General features: G+C 36.7%; 3 protein-coding genes across 6 annotated transcripts in view; 2 read left to right on the top strand and 1 right to left on the bottom strand.

Moving 5' to 3' along the window:
• The window catches only part of LOC146002493 (apoptosis-inducing factor 3), a 29,407-nt gene extending 20,473 nt beyond the window's left edge, over positions 1–8,934 (top strand). For all 3 annotated transcript variants that reach the window (XM_083140376.1, XM_083140375.1, XM_083140374.1), the window contains 2 exons: positions 2,955–3,171; positions 5,079–8,934. In XM_083140376.1, the coding sequence (XP_082996502.1) occupies positions 2,955–3,171; positions 5,079–5,287 (426 nt within the window). In that variant the 3' untranslated portion in view covers positions 5,288–8,934. The remainder of the gene's footprint in view (positions 1–2,954; positions 3,172–5,078) is intronic.
• Positions 8,935–10,111: 1,177 nt separating this feature from the next.
• Positions 10,112–16,905, bottom strand: LOC146001934 (large ribosomal subunit protein mL63). The gene is made up of 3 exons (XM_083139658.1): positions 16,744–16,905; positions 11,917–12,028; positions 10,112–10,351 (listed from the first exon to the last, which is right to left on the bottom strand). The coding sequence occupies exons 1-3, from the start codon at positions 16,800–16,802 to the stop codon at positions 10,205–10,207; spliced, it is 318 nt and encodes a 105-aa protein (XP_082995784.1). The 5' UTR covers positions 16,803–16,905; the 3' UTR covers positions 10,112–10,204.
• A 655-nt stretch (positions 16,906–17,560) lies between these two features.
• Positions 17,561–19,213, top strand: part of LOC146002492 (acetoacetyl-CoA synthetase-like) — a 39,369-nt gene continuing 37,716 nt past the window's right edge. For both annotated transcript variants that reach the window (XR_014443719.1, XM_083140373.1), the window contains exon 1: positions 17,561–17,694. Coding sequence is in view for 1 of the 2 variants with exons in the window: in XM_083140373.1 (XP_082996499.1) it covers positions 17,586–17,694 (109 nt within the window). In the remaining variant the exon portion in view is untranslated. The remainder of the gene's footprint in view (positions 17,695–19,213) is intronic.

Here is a 19,213-nt window from a genome sequence, read left to right as displayed (position 1 = left end):
CTACAGGTCTATTTTGGAAGATTCATTCAATCTCATATTTCTCGCATGACACTGCTATTGAATGTCTACAAAGTTGTGCCTTGATGGATGAAAGTACTTGCCCTGCCATACATATTAGTAAATGAAGCAGCTGCCACCGGCCTTTGAGGCTAATTACCCCAAGTTGCCAGGTAATCCAAGATATTTTTTTTCTCCTTGACTTCTGCAGGTATCTACTTCAAATTAAGTGTAGATACTTGTGAAAACAACTTCAAATTAAATACAGTGGAACCCCAATTTTACGTTCCAGGATTTTATACTTTCTCGCATTATACATTCAATCTTGATGGTCCCAACACAGCAAAATGGCATGTAATTTTCCTCTATTTTACATTTTCCCGCATTTTAAGTTTTTTCAGTTTGGTTCCCTGAAAAACTTAAACAGAGGTTCCACTGTATATCCATATTTCAATTTTGCCCTGAAATACATGAAAAATCCTTTATCGGCTGTATAATGTAAAGAACTTCAAAGGCGTTCATATTTACTATGTGTGAATTACAAAATTAACAATATAAATTCAGTTTTACTTACTTCAAATGAAAGGTACATTGTATTATCCAATATCGTATCAACAAGGTTTACCTCTGAACTTTACTATTGCAGTAACTTCATAAACTTATGATTCCTAAAAAGTAACATGCTGAAGGCTGAAATAGTTTAAATATTCAAATCAAAATAAATATCAGAAAAAGTCAAATGGTCACTTAACATTTAGCGGACAGGAGCCTCTCCAGGCTTATCAGACCAAATCTGGAGAAAATTTTATCCCGATATCAGATAATCTTCTATCCAGATTTCAAATATCTGGATATCAGATATTCAGATTATCCAGATGGTTTTATCATGTATCAGCTTTACAGGTTATCCACATATTCTGATTTGTTATTACTTTGTACATATAAACAATATTTTAGATCGGAATCAAAGTAAATTACATTAGTTTATTTTCAATGTAATACTAATCACAATAGCTATTATTTATATTGATGTAAAGTGTAACTTTTGTAGTAAAATCTCTATACAGTTGTTTTCAATTGCTGAAACGTTCAAATCTTCATATGAAGAAAGTACCTACAGTGCTCAAAAAAAGTTTTGCATATTATGAGTGCATGCAGTTTGAGTAGAGATATCCCCAAAAGGTATACAATGTTCATTATGTGAGCAATGCCAGAGACAGAAACAAGACATATTGCCCCAAGTGTGTTCGATATTCAGCAGATAGAGGGCAGTAGTTGCCACATGAACCCTGACCAGATTTGAAAGCAGCCCGATGGGAGGCATTGTCAGTGTCTTATCTGCACTTGTGAGTTGGAAACTGCACAGAGAGTGGGTGGAAAACGAAGGGCAACATGCCTCGAGCAACCATTCCTGCTACGGACCGCATTCGAATTGTAACGCTGCTGCAAGTGGGATCGCCAAGTGGACGTCGCTGCCCATGGGGGAGTGAGCCAAAGTGATGTCTCTGAGTGTGGAAAAAGTTCAGGGAGACACAATCAGTTGCTGATCGACTAAGGACAGGGAGGCCACGCAAAACAACATGCAGGGAAGATCGGTACATGGTGATTTCGGCATGTCGTAGACCCACTGCAACTGCTACCAGTTTGTGCCAGGATGTGTGGAGGGCCTCAGGAGTGAATGTTCCCAATCAGACAGTCCGGAATCGACTTCATGAGGAAGGATTGACATCAAGAAGACTCATACCCAAGGTTCCTCTGAAACCACACCATAAGAGAGACCGTGTAAGGTGGGCAACAATGTGCAGTGAATGGAGTCAGGAACAGTGGGACCACACGCTCTTTACAGACGACGTCACCCATCAGTTTGCACCCGTTAAGCAAAAGCATAAGGGTTTGGAGACTATCAGATGAGAGATTGAACGAGCCCTTCATGCAGGAACGTCACCAGCAGCAGGGGGCTCCCATCATGTTTTGGGGTGGAATCATGTTTTGTCGACGTAGGTAGGCCCTTAAGTCCTCTCCAGTGTCACATGACTGGTCTGATGTACAGAAACGCTATTCTCGAACCCGTGATAGCAGGTTTCTCTGTAACTGTGGGGGATGGCTTCATGCTGGTGGATGATAACGCTCGACCACATCGAGCCAGAGTGGTTCAAGAGTGCCTTGATCTGCATGGTGTGGCCGGCGTATTCTCCAGACATGAATTGTGTGCAGCATGCATGGGGACCTGAAGCGAGCAATTGTCAGCTGTGAAAATCCTCCTGTGAACAAGGTGCAATTGCGGGAGGCTACCATTAAAGAGTGGGACAGTCTTCCTCAGGGGAAGTTATTAGCTCTTATCCTTAGCATGCCCCGGCGTGTTCAAGCATGCCTTCGGACTCGAGGTGGCTATACACAGTACTGAACTTGATCCCAGGCATGCCTGCGAGCCGTATTTACACTGTATTACCCTGTTTTTGTTTTGTGTTTCACATCCCACATTTTCAATCTTTTGATTCTAATGTGATTTTGTTTCTTCTGCATGGCTGCACTTTTTTCTTTCTGTTTGTGTCTCTCGCCTGTACTCTTGAATATGATTCCGTGTATCTAGTACAATAAAATGATCACAAACCCTGAATATGCAACACTTTTTTTTTAGCACTGTATTTTATTTGCAATAATAAAACAAAGTGTAATTTTAGTTTTGAAATTAAAGCTAGAAATGTAGTCACTTCTTAATCATAATTAATTTTATTCACCACAAAAATGTGAATCTAGTAGTGCATTCTTCCATTCTTTTAAGTTTACATTCTTTCATTCCATTCTTTCTTGGCAGATTTGCGAATAATTTTATCAATTATCTTCAGACAAATCTTGATTTTTATTAACTTTACAATTCTCCCCAGCTGAAAGTATTTAGCTTAATTATTAGCATAAAATTTTATCAGGGTTAATAATAGATTTTGATCTTGTTACAGTTCCTAAAAACCAACGTAGATGGCATATATGCAGGAGGTGATATAGCTGCTGCACCATTATTCATATATGATAATAAGCCTGTAAGTATTGGACACTGGCAGTTAGCCCATTACCATGGCAAAGCGGCCGCACATAATATGCTGGGACAACAGAAGGAAGCTAGGAGTGTGCCTTTCTTTTGGTGCATGGTGTTCGGGAAAAGCATTAGATATGCAGGTATGTGTAATATAAACTGTGTAAAGTTATAGCTGACTTCCAGGGAGAAATTGATCTTGTGATGAAAAGAACAGGGCATCCAGTTTGTAGTCCGAAAACTATATTTCTGATTACGTAGGCATGGTCCTTTGTTTTAAAAGTTGAATTGGTAGGAGGATGTTGTGGCGGGAAGGAATATGTCTTAACTCAAAAATGTTAATGGTCAGATTTGTGTGTGTGTCAGGGTTGCTACATACATGGAAAACTGGGAAATATCTGAATTTTGCAGATCGTCTTGAGAAAGTTGCAAAATGAGCAAGAAGTTCATTTCCACTTTTGGATTCATTTTTTTGTGATTCCACTCCCCAATCAGAATCAGTTCTGAAACTTGATCCTAGTGTGCTTATATTCTCAAATATTGTACAAAATTATGCCGCCTTTTGAATTTCGGTTCTACATAGACTTGTAGGTAATAATCTAATTTTCACTTTTGTATACAGGTATACTGATTGATAACTAAAGTAGGTGGACAATATGATCATAATTATCAGAAAGGTTGTTGAAGAGGAGGGTATAGTCTATTATTTTACAAATCTTGGTCTTGGCATTTACATTTTGGTGTATAAAGAAATTTTAGCAAGATTATAGCAATAGTAGAATTTTACGTAATGGATGTTAGCTTGTTATCTGTTAATTCTGCATAATGGTAGTAAGTACATGAAAATTCGGCTTTTTTGTTTAAGTTTATAAGCCCACAGCATTTGGAGACTTTTTGGTTGCATGTAGGAATTGTGTAGCAAATCCACTGGAAAGTGAAAAATTTTGTATAGTTTATGAAGATTATCCAGTGTTTTTAGATTGGTGAGATGTGTTATGGTGAAATAATGTGCCTCTGTTACCTTAGCTTGAAGGCTAGATGGAAGTTTCATGCTGATTGTAATTTTACGTTATTCTTCACATTTTCGTGTTTTTTTGTATGTAGAATGAAATTTGATTTTTAAAAAATTGTGAAAATGAATATTCATAATTATTGAAGGACTCTGGAGTGATACATGGTGATGTTTTTGTCATTTAGTTTATTGAACACAGGTTATTAGAAGCTATACTGTAGATAAATTGTTTTAGTGTTGTTTTAACCCCTTAAGTGTGGATGGCGTATATATACGCCCTCTGCATTGTGCTGCTGTAGTGCGGAAGGCGCTTTGTTTGTTTCAACTATATTAGATTTACTGTGGCTTATATAGTGACACAGACGTTTGGTGAGATAGTTCTAGCTGTAGTAGAAACAAAATATAGTAGCAAGACAGGAAAAAGAAGACAAAACTAATTTTTCCCTTCTTTCTTTTCGTATTTTTTTTCTGTTGCTACTCTACTTCTTGTTTCTACTACAGCTAGAACTATCTCACCAAATGTGTGTGACTATATACGCCACAGTAAGTCGAATATAGTTGAACCAAACAGTGCATATATACGCCTTCCGCACTACAGCAGCACAATACGCCATCCACACTTAAGGCGTTCAACTGAATTTGATGTAAAAACCTACATTTTCCAGTAGCGACTTGTTCAACAAATTCTTCACTTAAGGGGTTAACAATTTCTGAAGCCTTGAATGAGTCCAATGCAAATTGCATGACATGGCAATTACATGTGAAAATTTAAGGATTGCTCTTTTTAACTTTCTAACTTAATGACCAAAATGTCACCATGTTTTTTTACTCCCGAGCCCTTTAATTAACAGACTTTTATATTTAATGGAAAAACACAAAAAGCAAGTCTTAATGAGACACTGTCTGGAAAAAATAATTTTTGGACTGGAAAAGCCTGGAAATGTCAGGGCATTTCATAATCAAAAAATCGTAGCAACCCTGTTTTACCTCTGTATAATTTCCTGTAACAGTGCTGCTACAAAGAAATCTCCATTTCAGGTTATGGTGCAGGCTTCGATGGTGTACTTCTAACAGGTAGTCTGGAAGATTTGGCTTTCGTTGCGTACTACTGCAAGGGTGAGAAAGTCATCGCAGTGGCCACGTTGAATTCTGACCCCATTGGAGCAAAATTTGCAGAGCTGCTCACGGAGGGGAAGTCTCTTACGAAATCTGAAGTGTTAAAAGGTCCCTCTGCATGGATCAAATGAAGTGCTACAAGTGCTATAACCAGGGCTAAAAAATCTTAACTGTGATTTTCTCCTGACATTTTGTATATTTGTAATGCTTTGTACGTATTTTGTAAAAAAAAAAAAATATTTTCATAGTTTTTTTTGTATTTTTTATATACTTTAAAGAATTTGAATAGTCTTCATCTCCGTAACTTGCCACTCAGTCCAATAATAGCTTTTAAAAAAATAACATTTGTATTTTTGTCCACCTGGACCATTTTAAGCTGTTTTTTGCATTACTGAGAGGTTTCATGCAAATGTCAGTTTCTCGTGGAAAACTAATAGTAAATATGATGGGGAGGATTTTTTTATTATTTCACTACTGTATGCATTCTTTCTGATAGGTTTGATTTATCCAAATTTGAACACTGGTGTTATCTAAAATGAATGTACATAAGGGCTGTGATTGTAATTCTTTAAAAATATAGTTTTCAGAGCCAATTTGTAATGTAATAGTTACAAATTAGAATAGAAAAGATAGCAATTATATCCATCTCTTCAGAAGTATTTACACAGATGTGTTCTAATTAAAGAAAATGTTCAAAAATACTGAAGTGAAAAGGTCATGAAGATTGGAAATTATTTTGAATTATAACAAGGAAGTACACATCTGGAAACAGAGGTTCACATTTGACACTAATCTTTGAAGGAAGTGGTTTTCACATATATATTTTATCGCTTGTGTTTCTCGACACTGATATTTGCAACACTTTATGGTATTTGCGTTTGCTTGTAAAAATATAATATGTAGACATGCTATGATATGAAACAAATTACCAAATAAGTCTCAACAATACAAATATATTAGTATTTGTCTGTACGAAATATGTCCTCAAAGTTTTCGTATTTGCTTTTTTTTTCTGTATGACTCAATGCAGATTTTAATATAAATTGCTTTTTCAATTCTCTCAATGTGTATCCAAAGAAAATGTATGTATGTAATAGTTCATTGTTGAGGATAATGTAACATTGATGCCATTCAGTTTTGAGTTCTTTATGCTTTGTTGTTCCTAGAGGGTATGTACATATTATTGTTCTCCTCTCCATGAATATAGTTACGTAAACATTCATGTGGATTTCTGAAATAAGGTGGAAAATTAGAAAATTGGTTAAAAAAATTATTGGGATTTTAGTAATTCCAAGCTTTTAATTGGAATCTTGTTATTTAGTAGCAATCACATTGATTAAATCGGGAATTGTCTGTATCAAAGTCTGATTTTACGTAAAGGTTTCTCCAAATTAACTCCCTCCCCCTTTGCAATGAGTTGCCTGCCCATTTTGATATTAATAAATCAGTGTCCTGGTTTTTATTCAACATTGTGTAGTATGCAAATTGTGGCTTTTTTTGAAAAAAAAACTACAATGCCTTGAAACTAATTTCGTTCTCTGAGAATGGTACCGTTACATTTCTATTTAGATATTTGCTTGATAAAAGTAAAATGCAATTGCTTTGCAATGTCCTTCGATGTATATATAGAGAGCTTTAAAGTGTCGCAAGTTACTGCTTCCAAATGCACAGTTGTTTTATTGTGATGTTTTTGTTGTATTATGCACAATATGTAGTATTATCATCTCAAGTTTTCCTTGGGTGACAACATAGTATTAATATGCTCAGCCCAGCACAGGGTCATGTTTTGTGAAAATCACATGGTTTTCCACTCTTATTTGTTCCTTTGGAAATGGTGAAAGTCTGATAGTGCTTTATTGTTTATAAAACTTGCACAGATAATTCCTGAATAGATGTAGGTTCTTATGCAATATTTAAGATATGTTTTAGTAGTCGTAGGGACCAAATATATTAAAGTATTCAACATGTGAAGAATTCTGGATGAAGACCATGGCCAATTGATATTTATTCGGGAAAGGATTTTCAGTAAAAATGTATTAATTTGGATATTTGAACTTACTGGGTGTTTATTTTAGTACTGGATAAAAAAAAGTTAGTTTAAAATTTTCTAATATGCAAATAATTTACACCCGTAATCTTACGTGATGAAACTGATTTGCACTTCGTTAGGTATTTTTGTGTTTTTCAGGGTATGCAATGTGTGGTAGTAAGGTAATATATTGGAATAAAGTACTTACTTATCAGTAAAGCAGATTTATTGAAGTTCTTTCTTTGGTATCAAAACTTAGGAGACTGTCAGGAATGCTTTAAGTGTACTTAACGTGCTGTGGAGAATGAGCTGATTGTTCCCCCAAGCTTGAAGGATCTTGATTGTTGTAGTTCTCACACTGCTTGTGAAGACTTTGCTATTTCCAGGATAGGATTATCCATCAACACCATCTAGGGTAGTGGAGGTGGATTCCAAAGTTTTCCCTATCAATCCTCTTAGCATTATCTTCTGGATAAAAAAAAACATTGGCTTTATGCAGATGTCACCCTCCTCCCCCCCCCTTTTCCACAGTTGTAATCTGTAGTGTGTGGAATTATAGGCAGTGAATGTGAGCTTGTATTAATTTTGTGAACTGTACATTCCTTATTCTTGTAGCTTCTTATACTAACAGAATGCATGTCTCGGAGTGGATGGTGGCCACCAAAATTAGAGCTTAATAAATCTGTTTCCTGGACTTTTATTCCATTATATTATCGACTTCGCTATGCTAGAATATCTTCGCATAACAAAATATTGCATATCTTGTATTGTGTAACATATCTTTCCTCTTGACAATGGATTCAAGGAATATTTAAACATTGTTATAAAAAGTTATTTTGTGTGTAGTAATTATACTGGATTATGCATCACAAAATCTATATAAATGAAAAGCATACGAAGAAATGTTAACGTATTGAATTGCATTTCTATTTCCATACGTGTATACATATATTCTTATCTTAAATATACCAATCAGTGTAGTGCACAGTCTTCCACGATGAGAATTCTTTCTTGTTGTAATTTACTGAACAGACAAATTATATCAAAGAACAATGTTAAAAAGATTTTTTCTTCTGCCCAAAATTGTTTTTCGTTATTCTACTTACTCTTAACATCTTGGGTAAGTTGTAAGACAAACATATTCTGAAGTATTGCTTTGAATAATGTAAATACCATATTAACTGTCCATGAGGAGGACATGGTTAATAATTGTTGTAGAAGTACTACGAACAAGTTTTGTTTCACTAAGAACAAATATGTATACATTATTGGTGCTACATCGATGTACTTATAAATGAAAAATTGTTGTGATAATTGATATATTATTTATAGTATAATTTTTCTTTTTATATTTAAGTATGTTCACAAAAATGGCCTAAACTGTGAAAGGTTGTAATGATATAGAGATTGTACTGAGAAACTGCTAAAAAAAAGAAATAAAAAAAAATTGAATTTCATGGGAATGATTCTTGGAGTTTAAATTCTAATATAAATTGTGAATGTCAAGGTTTAAATTTTAAGTCAAAATGCCTTTAGTCCTTGAATGCCCAGCTGGTTCGTTTGTGTCCCAAGAATAATCTTCACGTAGTATGTTACTTTTGGACATGTCAGAGATGCAAAATTGTTTTATGCATGTATCTTTAACTGTAATTAGCGAAAGCATTCTAGTGGATTCCACTGTACATGCTGACTGGGAAGGTTGGCAACAGCAGTCAGGGGGCTCCTATGATTTAACATTGTGACAATGAGGAGAGTTTAGGGGATGCTTGGTGAAAATTTTGCTAGCTGGGGGATACCCCCCCCCCCTCACTTCGAACACTGTGGATGGTACATGTATACTCTGTCTCAGGTATCTCTGGAGCGATTGAACGAATCAAACAAGTCCGCGCAAGTAGTAATGAGAGAGAGCTCTGCCAATAAACACATGAGGGAACGAGACTCCATGGAGGTGACTGCAGTTGCCAACCTTCGCAGCAGCATGTACTGCTTCGCTCTGCCCACCCCCTTCTCTGCTGCTATGCATGGCTCCTCCAGGAACAGAGTATGGCTACCATGTTGGACTTGGTGTATTTGAAAACTTGGGGCTCTGGTTGTTTTGGTTTTAAGGCAGTCATTTGTGTGCCGGAACAGCTCGCTTCCTTTGCAAATTGTTTCCTTATTGTTTCAAACAAGACTCCTGTACACATTCTTCACTTTCCAGTTGCAGAAGTATTGCACGTTAGCAAGTCTGCAATGCAATAGTGCAGTGTTGCAAACTCACACTAGAAATGACCAGCTGAAAATATACACTTGCTAATTAAATTGTTTTTCTTAAATTATCCCATAGTCGTCCCAAATTCAAATTCAGTTATGCTACAGTGTAACCTTGTGTTAATATATTTCAGTTTCAAGGAAATCTCAGCATCTTCAAAAGTTCAAGGTCCAAAGGTCAGTGGATGACATTGAAAAGATTTTATTCTAAATATAGTGATGTGATACACCCTTGGAAAGCCTATTTCATGTCCTTTCAAACAAGACTACAACCAGCTATGTACGTCAATAAGGATAACAGCAATTATCCATGAAAGTCTGGGGCAGACTAAAAATCAACGATTTGTTTGTATTTTTGAGCCCCCAAAACTCCATAAGTTTGCCACACAGGAAGCTACAATTTCTCAGGATTTCATATCTTCATAAAGACTACCAACTAGTCGAGTTTCAGAAAAATCTGAGATGGTCTAGTCAGAAATGACACTTTTTTTTTGTTGAATTGGCATGAATTGCCCAATTGTTTAATGAAATCATGATTTTTTTATGGCCAATACATAGGTGGGCACATTTTTTCAAATGCCTGCATAATATAAAATAATTGACTCTTGCATTTAAAGCAGCACTGATTCACAAATTTCATTAGTATATGGGATTAGTTTAAAGAATTCAAATATACTAGTTGTAATGTGAATATTTATTACATTTTATACATAATACTCAATAATTTTGCCCTACAATCCATTTGGCATCCTTCAATGCACTTGTCTGCTTATTCCCACGCATCATTTACTTTCAAATGTTCTAAATGATCCACCACGTACATATGATCCTTAAACGTCAGCCTCTGTTTATTCAGTGTTGCAATCCACGATTGTTCATCTTTCTTCAATGCCTTGGCATGACCAGAGGATTGCTCCTGAAACAGAAATTGGATTTTTGTATGATCACATATTATAAAACTTTAGCAAGTGGTTCAAAATACTTAACCCCCCATCAGAAGTGTCATTTTCTGTAACATCGATAGGCACGTTGGTGCACCTGTTTCCCGACCCTTAACTATTTTTTAAGGTATGAAATACACAGAATTATACTGCTCAATGCATGCTAAACGTTATTTTTGTTGATTGATTGAATTAGTTTATTTTACTTCACTTTTCTGCCACTTTTGATTAATCGCAAAGATGAGGATGAGTGATGATACGATGAAACTGATGAAGGAACACTCGCAAAGATCATCCATGCCCAGGCTGGGATTCGAACGTGGGACCCTTGGCATCATAGCATGCTGTGATAACGATTCCGCAACGGAGATCTTTGTGTTTCTTCTAAGATCATGTGAAATTTGCTGCTGCACTTTATGAATGATGTAAGTTAACATCATCAGTCGCATGCTTGTGATGAAGTGATGCAGTTGTCCCCCACGGGCCTAAATACGTAACAACCAAAGCGGTGTCATGTTCACTTTCGTCACTAACACATACCTATGTGTCCTTTCCTTTCTCAGTAACCCACTTGCATATAACTTAGGAATCTGGAGTGTGGTCTGTCTTTCGATATATTTCTTGTTACATATTTAGGCACATGGGGAACAACTGTACACCAAGCATGCGACTGACATCAACTTTATATAACATGCAGAAGAACAGTGCAACTGTGCTCAGAACAAAGAAAGATTGTTCAACTACACAAAAGTACCCATGTGTACAGTCCCGCAGAATTAACTTGAGAGAAATGGCCGCTCTGTGAATGATGCAACTGCGAATTGGCTAGAGCGGGGGACTTCCTGCTGTAACGGGCCAACGGAAACTCTAATGTTCGGGCATGCGAAATGTTACCAACTGTTGAAAGGACACACGTGCAGTGACTGGTGAAGCAAACTAAGTGGCGCTGCATAGACCTCGGGTGTTTTCAAATTACGGATTAAAGGTAAAGAATAAACTGTTTATCCATTTATTGTGTAAGATAGAATACTTATAATGCTTATAATTTTCTTAGCATGTCCTCTTAGTACAGTGATATTTCAGTTACACAATGTAATTATTTTTCAAATCTCAATCTCCCGTTCTCAGCTGATTGCCCGTGATTCACGTGCGAGTCAAGCGTTCGCTGTATGTTGGTACTCCTGTAGCGGCGCCGGCAGCTGCAGCCATTTTCTGTGGGACTTTAGTATAGTTCAGTGTTGCAATCTCACAATGAATATCGATGAGGGACATCGGTACGCAACAAGCCTAACAAAGTTAAAACAAGGACAGTTCAAGAAGGCCATAACATTATTACTCACACTACATATGTGTGATAACCCTCAACATAAGTTCATCAGCTAAAAATTACAAGCATAATTTCCACAACTTGCAGAATGAAATTTCCGCTTCTCATGACAAACATTCTATAAACATCAATTCCTCCTGCACACTTTATGAAAGTCATATCAACTTTGTTCAACTAGCAATACCGAATGTTTATTTTATGTAATGGACTTACAGGTGTCAAGTATGGATGTCTTAAATACAGCATATTCTGTTCTTCAATTTCCAACTGTTTCAACATTCTTTGTCCACACTCTTCATGCACTTTGCGAAACATACGATGTTTCCTGCAACAGAAGATGGAATGGTGATTACAATATTATACAATGATTTCGGAGTAAGTTTGATTTCAATTTAAAATTTTGGGTGCATCAGCACTTAGGCTATTATGCACCCGTCATTATATATGGGGTTCAGCCCCTTACCAGAACTAAAATAACATAACTGTTGTGTCGTAACTAAAATATTCTGACTTCGGTTAAAAGCTGAGGCTGTAAAGAGGCACTCAGCACACACAAGGACGACAAAGAATTATAGGGCCAGTTGCCAGAGCCTCCTCCGTCTGCAAAATGCAGTCCAGGGTGTACTACATGGAAGTGAGGTTGACAATCGGATGTACTAAGTGGAAGGTCACCCCTTCGGAGTAAGTTGGACCTGTATACCAATATAAATAATAATATCATATTGTTCTCTGTTGCTCAATAATGATATTCCTTATAATAAATTTCCCAAATTACTTGCAGTTGTACAACAGAAACTACACAAGTTTCAATCAAGTTTCCCTAGCCTTGTTCTTGTCTCTAATAAAAATCTTCACTACATTAGATGAAGTGTTTATTATTATTATAATTGCATTAATTCTCTCATTACAAAATATAGTTACTTCTTGCCCAGACAATGGTATAGTCCTGTTCAGATAAAGTGGCACATTCTTCAACTGTCAAATGTTATAAAAATGTGCCACTTTATGAGAACATGAGTGTACATTCAAGTTCGAAGGTATGTACCCAAAGTATTCATCATTATAATAATTCAATTTGTTTCCGGCAATGTTTCATTTCTCAAGAAATGATAGAAACTATCACTTTCACAGACGATTCTTTCTAACAACACAAGTACAATACTTTGGTTTGAGTTGATGTTTTGGTGTACTTTGGTTTGAGTTGATGTTTTAAGTCCACTTTATGCATAGTAAGGCTAATTGGGACTAGACCTACAGTTTAAAGTGGGATCAGAACAACTATATGTGTCCACTGGGAATCGAACCTGGGACCCCTTGATTACAAGGCTACGACGCTACCACTGCCCCATCGGAGAGGCCCTACAAGTACAATACTGTCTCATGCAAGCACATAAGATGGGGATGTAACTGAATGTAAGTAGAGACAGACATTTGCATTCACATATCTTTGAACAACAACTTGACTGTACCTATTAGGAATCGTGCAAGGGATGTGTAACACCAATAAAGAAACTAAATTAAGTACATAACTTGGTTAGCTCATGGGTGCAAGTCTCAATCGTGTTGTCATGAAATTATACCCATATTCTTCTTAAAGATTGGCATAACCACTTTTTGTAGATGCAAATATAATACTGTTCTTTTAAGTGGTTTTTATTTTTCCCATGAAATTTCACCCTGCTTTCTTAAGCTAACACCACGATAAGCAAACACACAACTTTACATGGCTACTCACTCTCCACTGGTGGATCACGTAATATTTGGTCTCAACCACAAAGCTCCTTTCGAACCTCACAGGGTACCCTTAAACCTCCATACCTCCCTTAGAAAATGAAAATGTCTGCGTAAATTATGAAGATTATGTCCATGTGAAAGATTTCTGTTGTTTTTAGCTTGCGAAGATGTATTATAGTTGAATGCAGATGAAAAAATGTAAACCACATCTGTATAGTCTAAGGTGCCAGGCTTTGGGCTCTGGTTATGGGATGCTTACAGGCTCGGGTCTAGGGAACCCAACATAAATAACTTTTTTTAGATAACCAAACCATGCTCATTACTTTAAGGAAAATTCAAATTTGGTAAAGCTTCGATAGCGTCCCAAAGGGATTTCTTCATTTTTACACAAGAAACTACTTACCGAAACAAGTTTCTGTAGCATTTAGAAGTTCTTGTTGGTATTTTCTTTCATCGAGAAAAACTGATATACGTATATACTAAATTGAACAAAATGAGTGCTAATGGAACAGGCATAACCTAACCTCGTAGGCATACCTCGTCCCCGTGATGGTATGTGGGGCTATCGTGAATTTTTGGGGCTCATGTCGGTATGAATGAAGAATATAGAGAATGTCTCTAATTATGTCAATATTTGGTATACTAACTAAATTTGGCCTTCTAATCACGAATCTGTTACTAAAATGCCAAGGACGCATGTAAAAATTCATGGGTAGCCCCACGAACCATTTCCGGCAAGGTTAGGTTAGGTGTACTAATCTGTTATTCCCCGGACAGATTTCTTCATTTTTACAGAAGAAACTACTTACGGTAATAAGTTCCTGTAGCATTGTCTAACATCTCGAAGGTGTTTTGTGTGATGTGGGAATGTTTCATAGCGGAAATTCAAGTTCTTCGTTGAAAATTAATTCTCCGACGGACAATAGCGTTTGGTGTATACACCTTCGTACATCATCACACGTCGTGATTGTGTTTTGTTCATGTTCATTGGGTATCCTGTGTTTCAAACTGTCTGTGTTTGCAATGAAAGTTAGAAACATGACGTGTCGTGGATGCATGGTGAAATTCATACTGGGTGTGGAAGATCCTGTGGATTTTTTTAATTTAATTGAACATGGGATCGTGAAGAAAGGAAAGGAATATCGAAAATGTGGCAGTGAATGTAAGCTACTCGTTAGAAGGAATGGGCTGTGGAATATGACGTGTCGTGGTGAAATTCAGGTAAGTTTTCCGTATCCTGGAAACGGATTTCTTCAAATTTAAAAGTTTGGGGCCCATTTGGGGTCAGGTGACTCTGGCCAATTTCTAACATTCCTTTAACACCGACTCTATAGAGAAAGCCGAACGGTAACAGTTAGATATAGTGAAAACACATTTCTTCAAATTTACAGGAGAAAAGATGGGAAAATACTTAGAGAATTGAGTTCCTGTGGACTTTTGGAAGCTGGGAATAGTGTTTTTTCAATTTAATTTTCTATTGTTGCCTAACCTAACTGAACCTATCCTTCCGTGAATGGTTTGTGGATTAAAAACCATCATTTTTAGGTTAATAAGTGTTAGTGTAGCAACCACACAGTAGTTTTACAAGATGACGTGCGAGCGTCTTTTTTTTTTTCAATTCAATTTTCTATGTTTGCCTAACCTTACTGAACTAACCTAACCTTCCATGAATGGTTTGTGGATCAATTTTCGCTTAAGAACCTTTTGTGAATAGTTTGTACGGCATTTATCGGTTCATAAGTTTGGAAACAATGCATATCAGCTGACGATAGACAACGTGAGTCAAGATTTGGCCGCCAATTAGCAACAACCAATAAATACTTATAATGTTAAAAATAACGCTTTTTTCATTGAAAACAAAGTAATCCCAAGTTGATAAATGTTCGGCTATGCATATCAGTTAAGTACAAATGAAATTAATTTGAAAATAAACGAGTTAAATGTGTTTTTGCTATATCTAACTAATACCGAACGCTGGAGCGGAAGCGCGGCCACGGTAGGGGGCGATCGGTCAATTACACCAGGGGCAGAGCCCGGTATCGGTGGTAAATTTGGACTCAAAAATTTCAAACGAAAATAATTTTTTAGTTTAAATATCCCACCGATTCTGAGACGGATAGCCCCAAAAACCATTCATGGATAGCGCCACAAAACATTACAATTTTCGGTAAAAATTTGATATTCCTCGGACACCTATAACTTCTTCGTTTTGTCAATTTTTGACATTTGTACTTACCTATCTGCCTTGCGGAACATTCTTTAAAGTGTAGTCACGTTTTTCATCCCGGAATCGGTGGGAAATTTAAACTAAAAAAATTATTTTTGTTTGAAATTTTTTAGTCCAAATTTCCCACCGATTCCGGGCTCCGCCCCTAACTGCTAATGCAGCCCCACCTCCGCTCCGGCTCCCAAGCTTTATCTATAGAGTCCCTGTTAAAGGCATGTTACAAATTGGCCGCAGTCACCTGCCCCCAAATGAGCCCCAAACTTTTCAATTTGAAGAAATCCCTTACATCACACAAAACACCTTCCACATGTTAGACAATGTTACAGGAACTTATTACCGTAAGTAGTTTCATCTGTAAAAATGAAGAAATCTGTCCGGGGAATATCAGATTAATAACATGATTTCTCCTAGCACAAAGACTAATTATCATAGAATTTTGGAAATCATTGTCACACGAAGTAAAGTAATGAGCACTGTTTGGGCTCGAAAAAAGTTATTTATGTTAAAAAAAAACTTGTAAATTACCTTATGCACTTCTCATGGACAAGATATTCTCCGTCGACAAGCGACAGTAAATATCGTAGAAGCGTGGGAACGAATGTAGATGTAAATCGGAACCTTAGTAGAATGCATTTAGGGACTTTACGTTAATGCTAAGGGAACCAAACCTACCCACGAAAGCATATATTGAACAAAACCTTAAGTAATAGCTAAAACTTCGCAGTATGTGTTAACAGACGTACATCGAAATCGAACCATGTAAAAATTGCATTCGTAGCATGATGAAATCTCAATAAAACAAAAGGAACTTGGGCCAAATTCTACGATAATTAGTCTTTCTGGAATGGATGATTTCTGCAAAGGGCAGATTGATCGCGTAAGCTACTTTTCAAATCATGCAAATCAAATTTCTTCGGTTAATAATACTTAATTAAGTTTTAACTGTGTCTTCAAACTTCGGTCTTCTTTCCACAATCGTTTTCACTATTCTAAATCCACTACTAAACTTACGAAAAATCATTAAACATTCGGAACCGTTACACCAGTACATGTAAATATAGTTTCTATAATATTTCTACCCTGTCCATATATGACCATGTGGCATCTTCTTTCTCAGTAGCCATGCTGTTAGTCGCATTTTTGTCTAATATATGCCAGCAAATCTATTAAAAACCAGAACTTAACATGAAGAGGAGATGAAGAGCACCAAAAAGAAACAACACCGTAGAACACAGCTGTCCGCTGCGGGACAATTACGAACATACCATTTCCCAATGACAACTTGCTAATTGTCCCATCCTCAGCAGGCAGTAACAAAGCATTAAAGCAAACAAAAAGAAAGCATTAGGAGCAAAATTTTATAGAATTGGATCTAATTCACGTGATGTACGTCTTAAATTAAAGAATTACTTACGGTCAAATTTCATCGATAGGTTGATCCACCTTGACCAACTTCAACCTATGCTTCAACCTTCAACCTACCTTCAACCGTGGTTCAACTGCCAAAAAAATGTTGATTACAATTATGAATGACAAAATCATGTGAATTTAAATATTGAGCTATTGTCTTAAGGAAGAATAGATTTAAAGGAGAGATATTCTAACCTCTTTACTCCTCCTATGGTGTTCCCTTTGGCCCTTGCCAAGTAGTCACGTGTGTTTGTTTATTCCTGCTATACCATATTATATCAACGAATGCTAAGTATATTCTTTACTGTCACTTAGGTTCGGTTGATACGTTTTATTTGAAGGTAGTAAAGAAATTAGTTACATATTTTTTGTGTCGTTTCGTCATGGTTTCGTTTTCATCAGCTCCATGAGAGTTCGATGAATTGATGGACATATTGCTTCAGTAGATCGCTTGTGTTGTTTTGCAGTTTTACCACAGATTAACGTCTTACCATATGTTAAGTCAGCAGCAATGTGTGTAAATGAAGAGGGTGTGTTACTTTGGGGACCGAAAACGGAAAACTCCACACATTTAACAAAATTTGCTGAATTGATAAATAAAAAATACAACAGAAACATAGGTAAGAGAAGGGTGTTGTAATTTCTTTATGTCTCCTACAAAAATTCACAGATATGGTAGATATATTTGTACTTGCACTTAACAATCTGGTATGCAGAATGAAATTGCAAAATTCTTGATTTGATTTGCATCCAATGTTTACCCTTTTGGGTGAAACTTCTATAGCGTCCCAACACCTCTCACTCGTTTATTTCGTCATTTTTAACATTCGTACTTACCTATTCTGCATTGTGAAATTCTTCAAGGTGCTATTGTCTTTTTCACGAAAAAAAGTTTAATTTTTGACATTAAACCATTGACGTTAGCCCCAAAAACCATCCACCAAGAATTCACGATATCCCCACAAACCATCACGGGGACGAGGTGTCCTACGAGGTTAGGTTAGGTTCCATTAGCACTCATTTCGTTCAATGTAGCATATACGGACAACATCTGTTTTTTTCGATGAAAGAAAATACCAACAATAACTTCTAAAGGAGCGATTTTACAATACAGGGAATTTCTCCATTTTGTTTGAAATTCGGCATACTCACTAATTTTGGCCCCCTAATCACGAATCTGCAGTCAAAATTTGGCGCTCACACGTGGAAATAGCAAAATAATCGAAATTAAGTTCTTATTTCCACACCCTCGATTTCCGAATTTCCCGCCGGTTCCGGGCTCCGCCCCTGGGGTAATCGACCTACCGCCCCCAACCGCTATCGCGGCCCCGCCTCCGCTCCGCTCCGGCTTCCCGCCTATATCTATAGACTCCCTGTTAAGGGCATGTTAGAAAGTGGCCGGATTCACCTGCCCCCAAATAAGCGCCAAATTTATAAGTGAGCGCCAAATTTTAAGTGCAGATTCGTGATTAGGAGACCCAAATTAGTAAGTAACCGAAAATTCAAACAAATTGGAGAAATTCCCTGTATTGTTAAATTATACCCTTCTAAATGCTACAGAAACTCATTTCGGTAAGTAGTTTCTAGTGTAAAAATGAAGAAATCCGTTGGGATGCTATACAAGTTTTACCCAGTGTTGTACAACAGAGGTATTATAGAATATTACACATTTTACACATAATATTAAAATTTAAGTATACGCGAAACGTCTGAAATTCCTTTATTTTCTTCTTTTTGACATTGGTACTTACGTATTCTGCATTGCTAAGGATTCTTGAAGATGGCATTTCGTTTTTTTCACAAAAAGAATTTCAATTTTCCACATATCGAGTAATTATTGTTCGTTCGTGTTTTGGTTGAGTTGCACACAATATGGCGAAGCGTTGTCTATGATCAGTGGGTGTGTAGTGTTTCCAACCTTCTTCTCCGAAAAATACCTACTTTCGTGTTACTGATTTCGTATTTTTTTCCAGGTTCGAAAACCCCACGAACCAGGCACGTAGCCCAAAAACCATGCACAGCAAGGTTAGGTTATTTTAGGCAAACATAGTTAAAATTGTCATCTTCAAAATTGTCATTTTCTTGGAAAACAACGGTGTGGTTGGAAACACTGACCGGGGGTTACAGCATCGAATGCAC

This window comes from Lepisma saccharinum, chromosome 18, assembly GCF_977018435.1.
Source record: "Lepisma saccharinum chromosome 18, izLepSacc3.1, whole genome shotgun sequence".
Taxonomy (NCBI): Eukaryota; Metazoa; Arthropoda; class Insecta; order Zygentoma; family Lepismatidae; genus Lepisma; species Lepisma saccharinum.
Note: the sequence above shows the minus strand (reverse complement) of the source record. Positions and strands in the feature narration are given on the sequence as shown.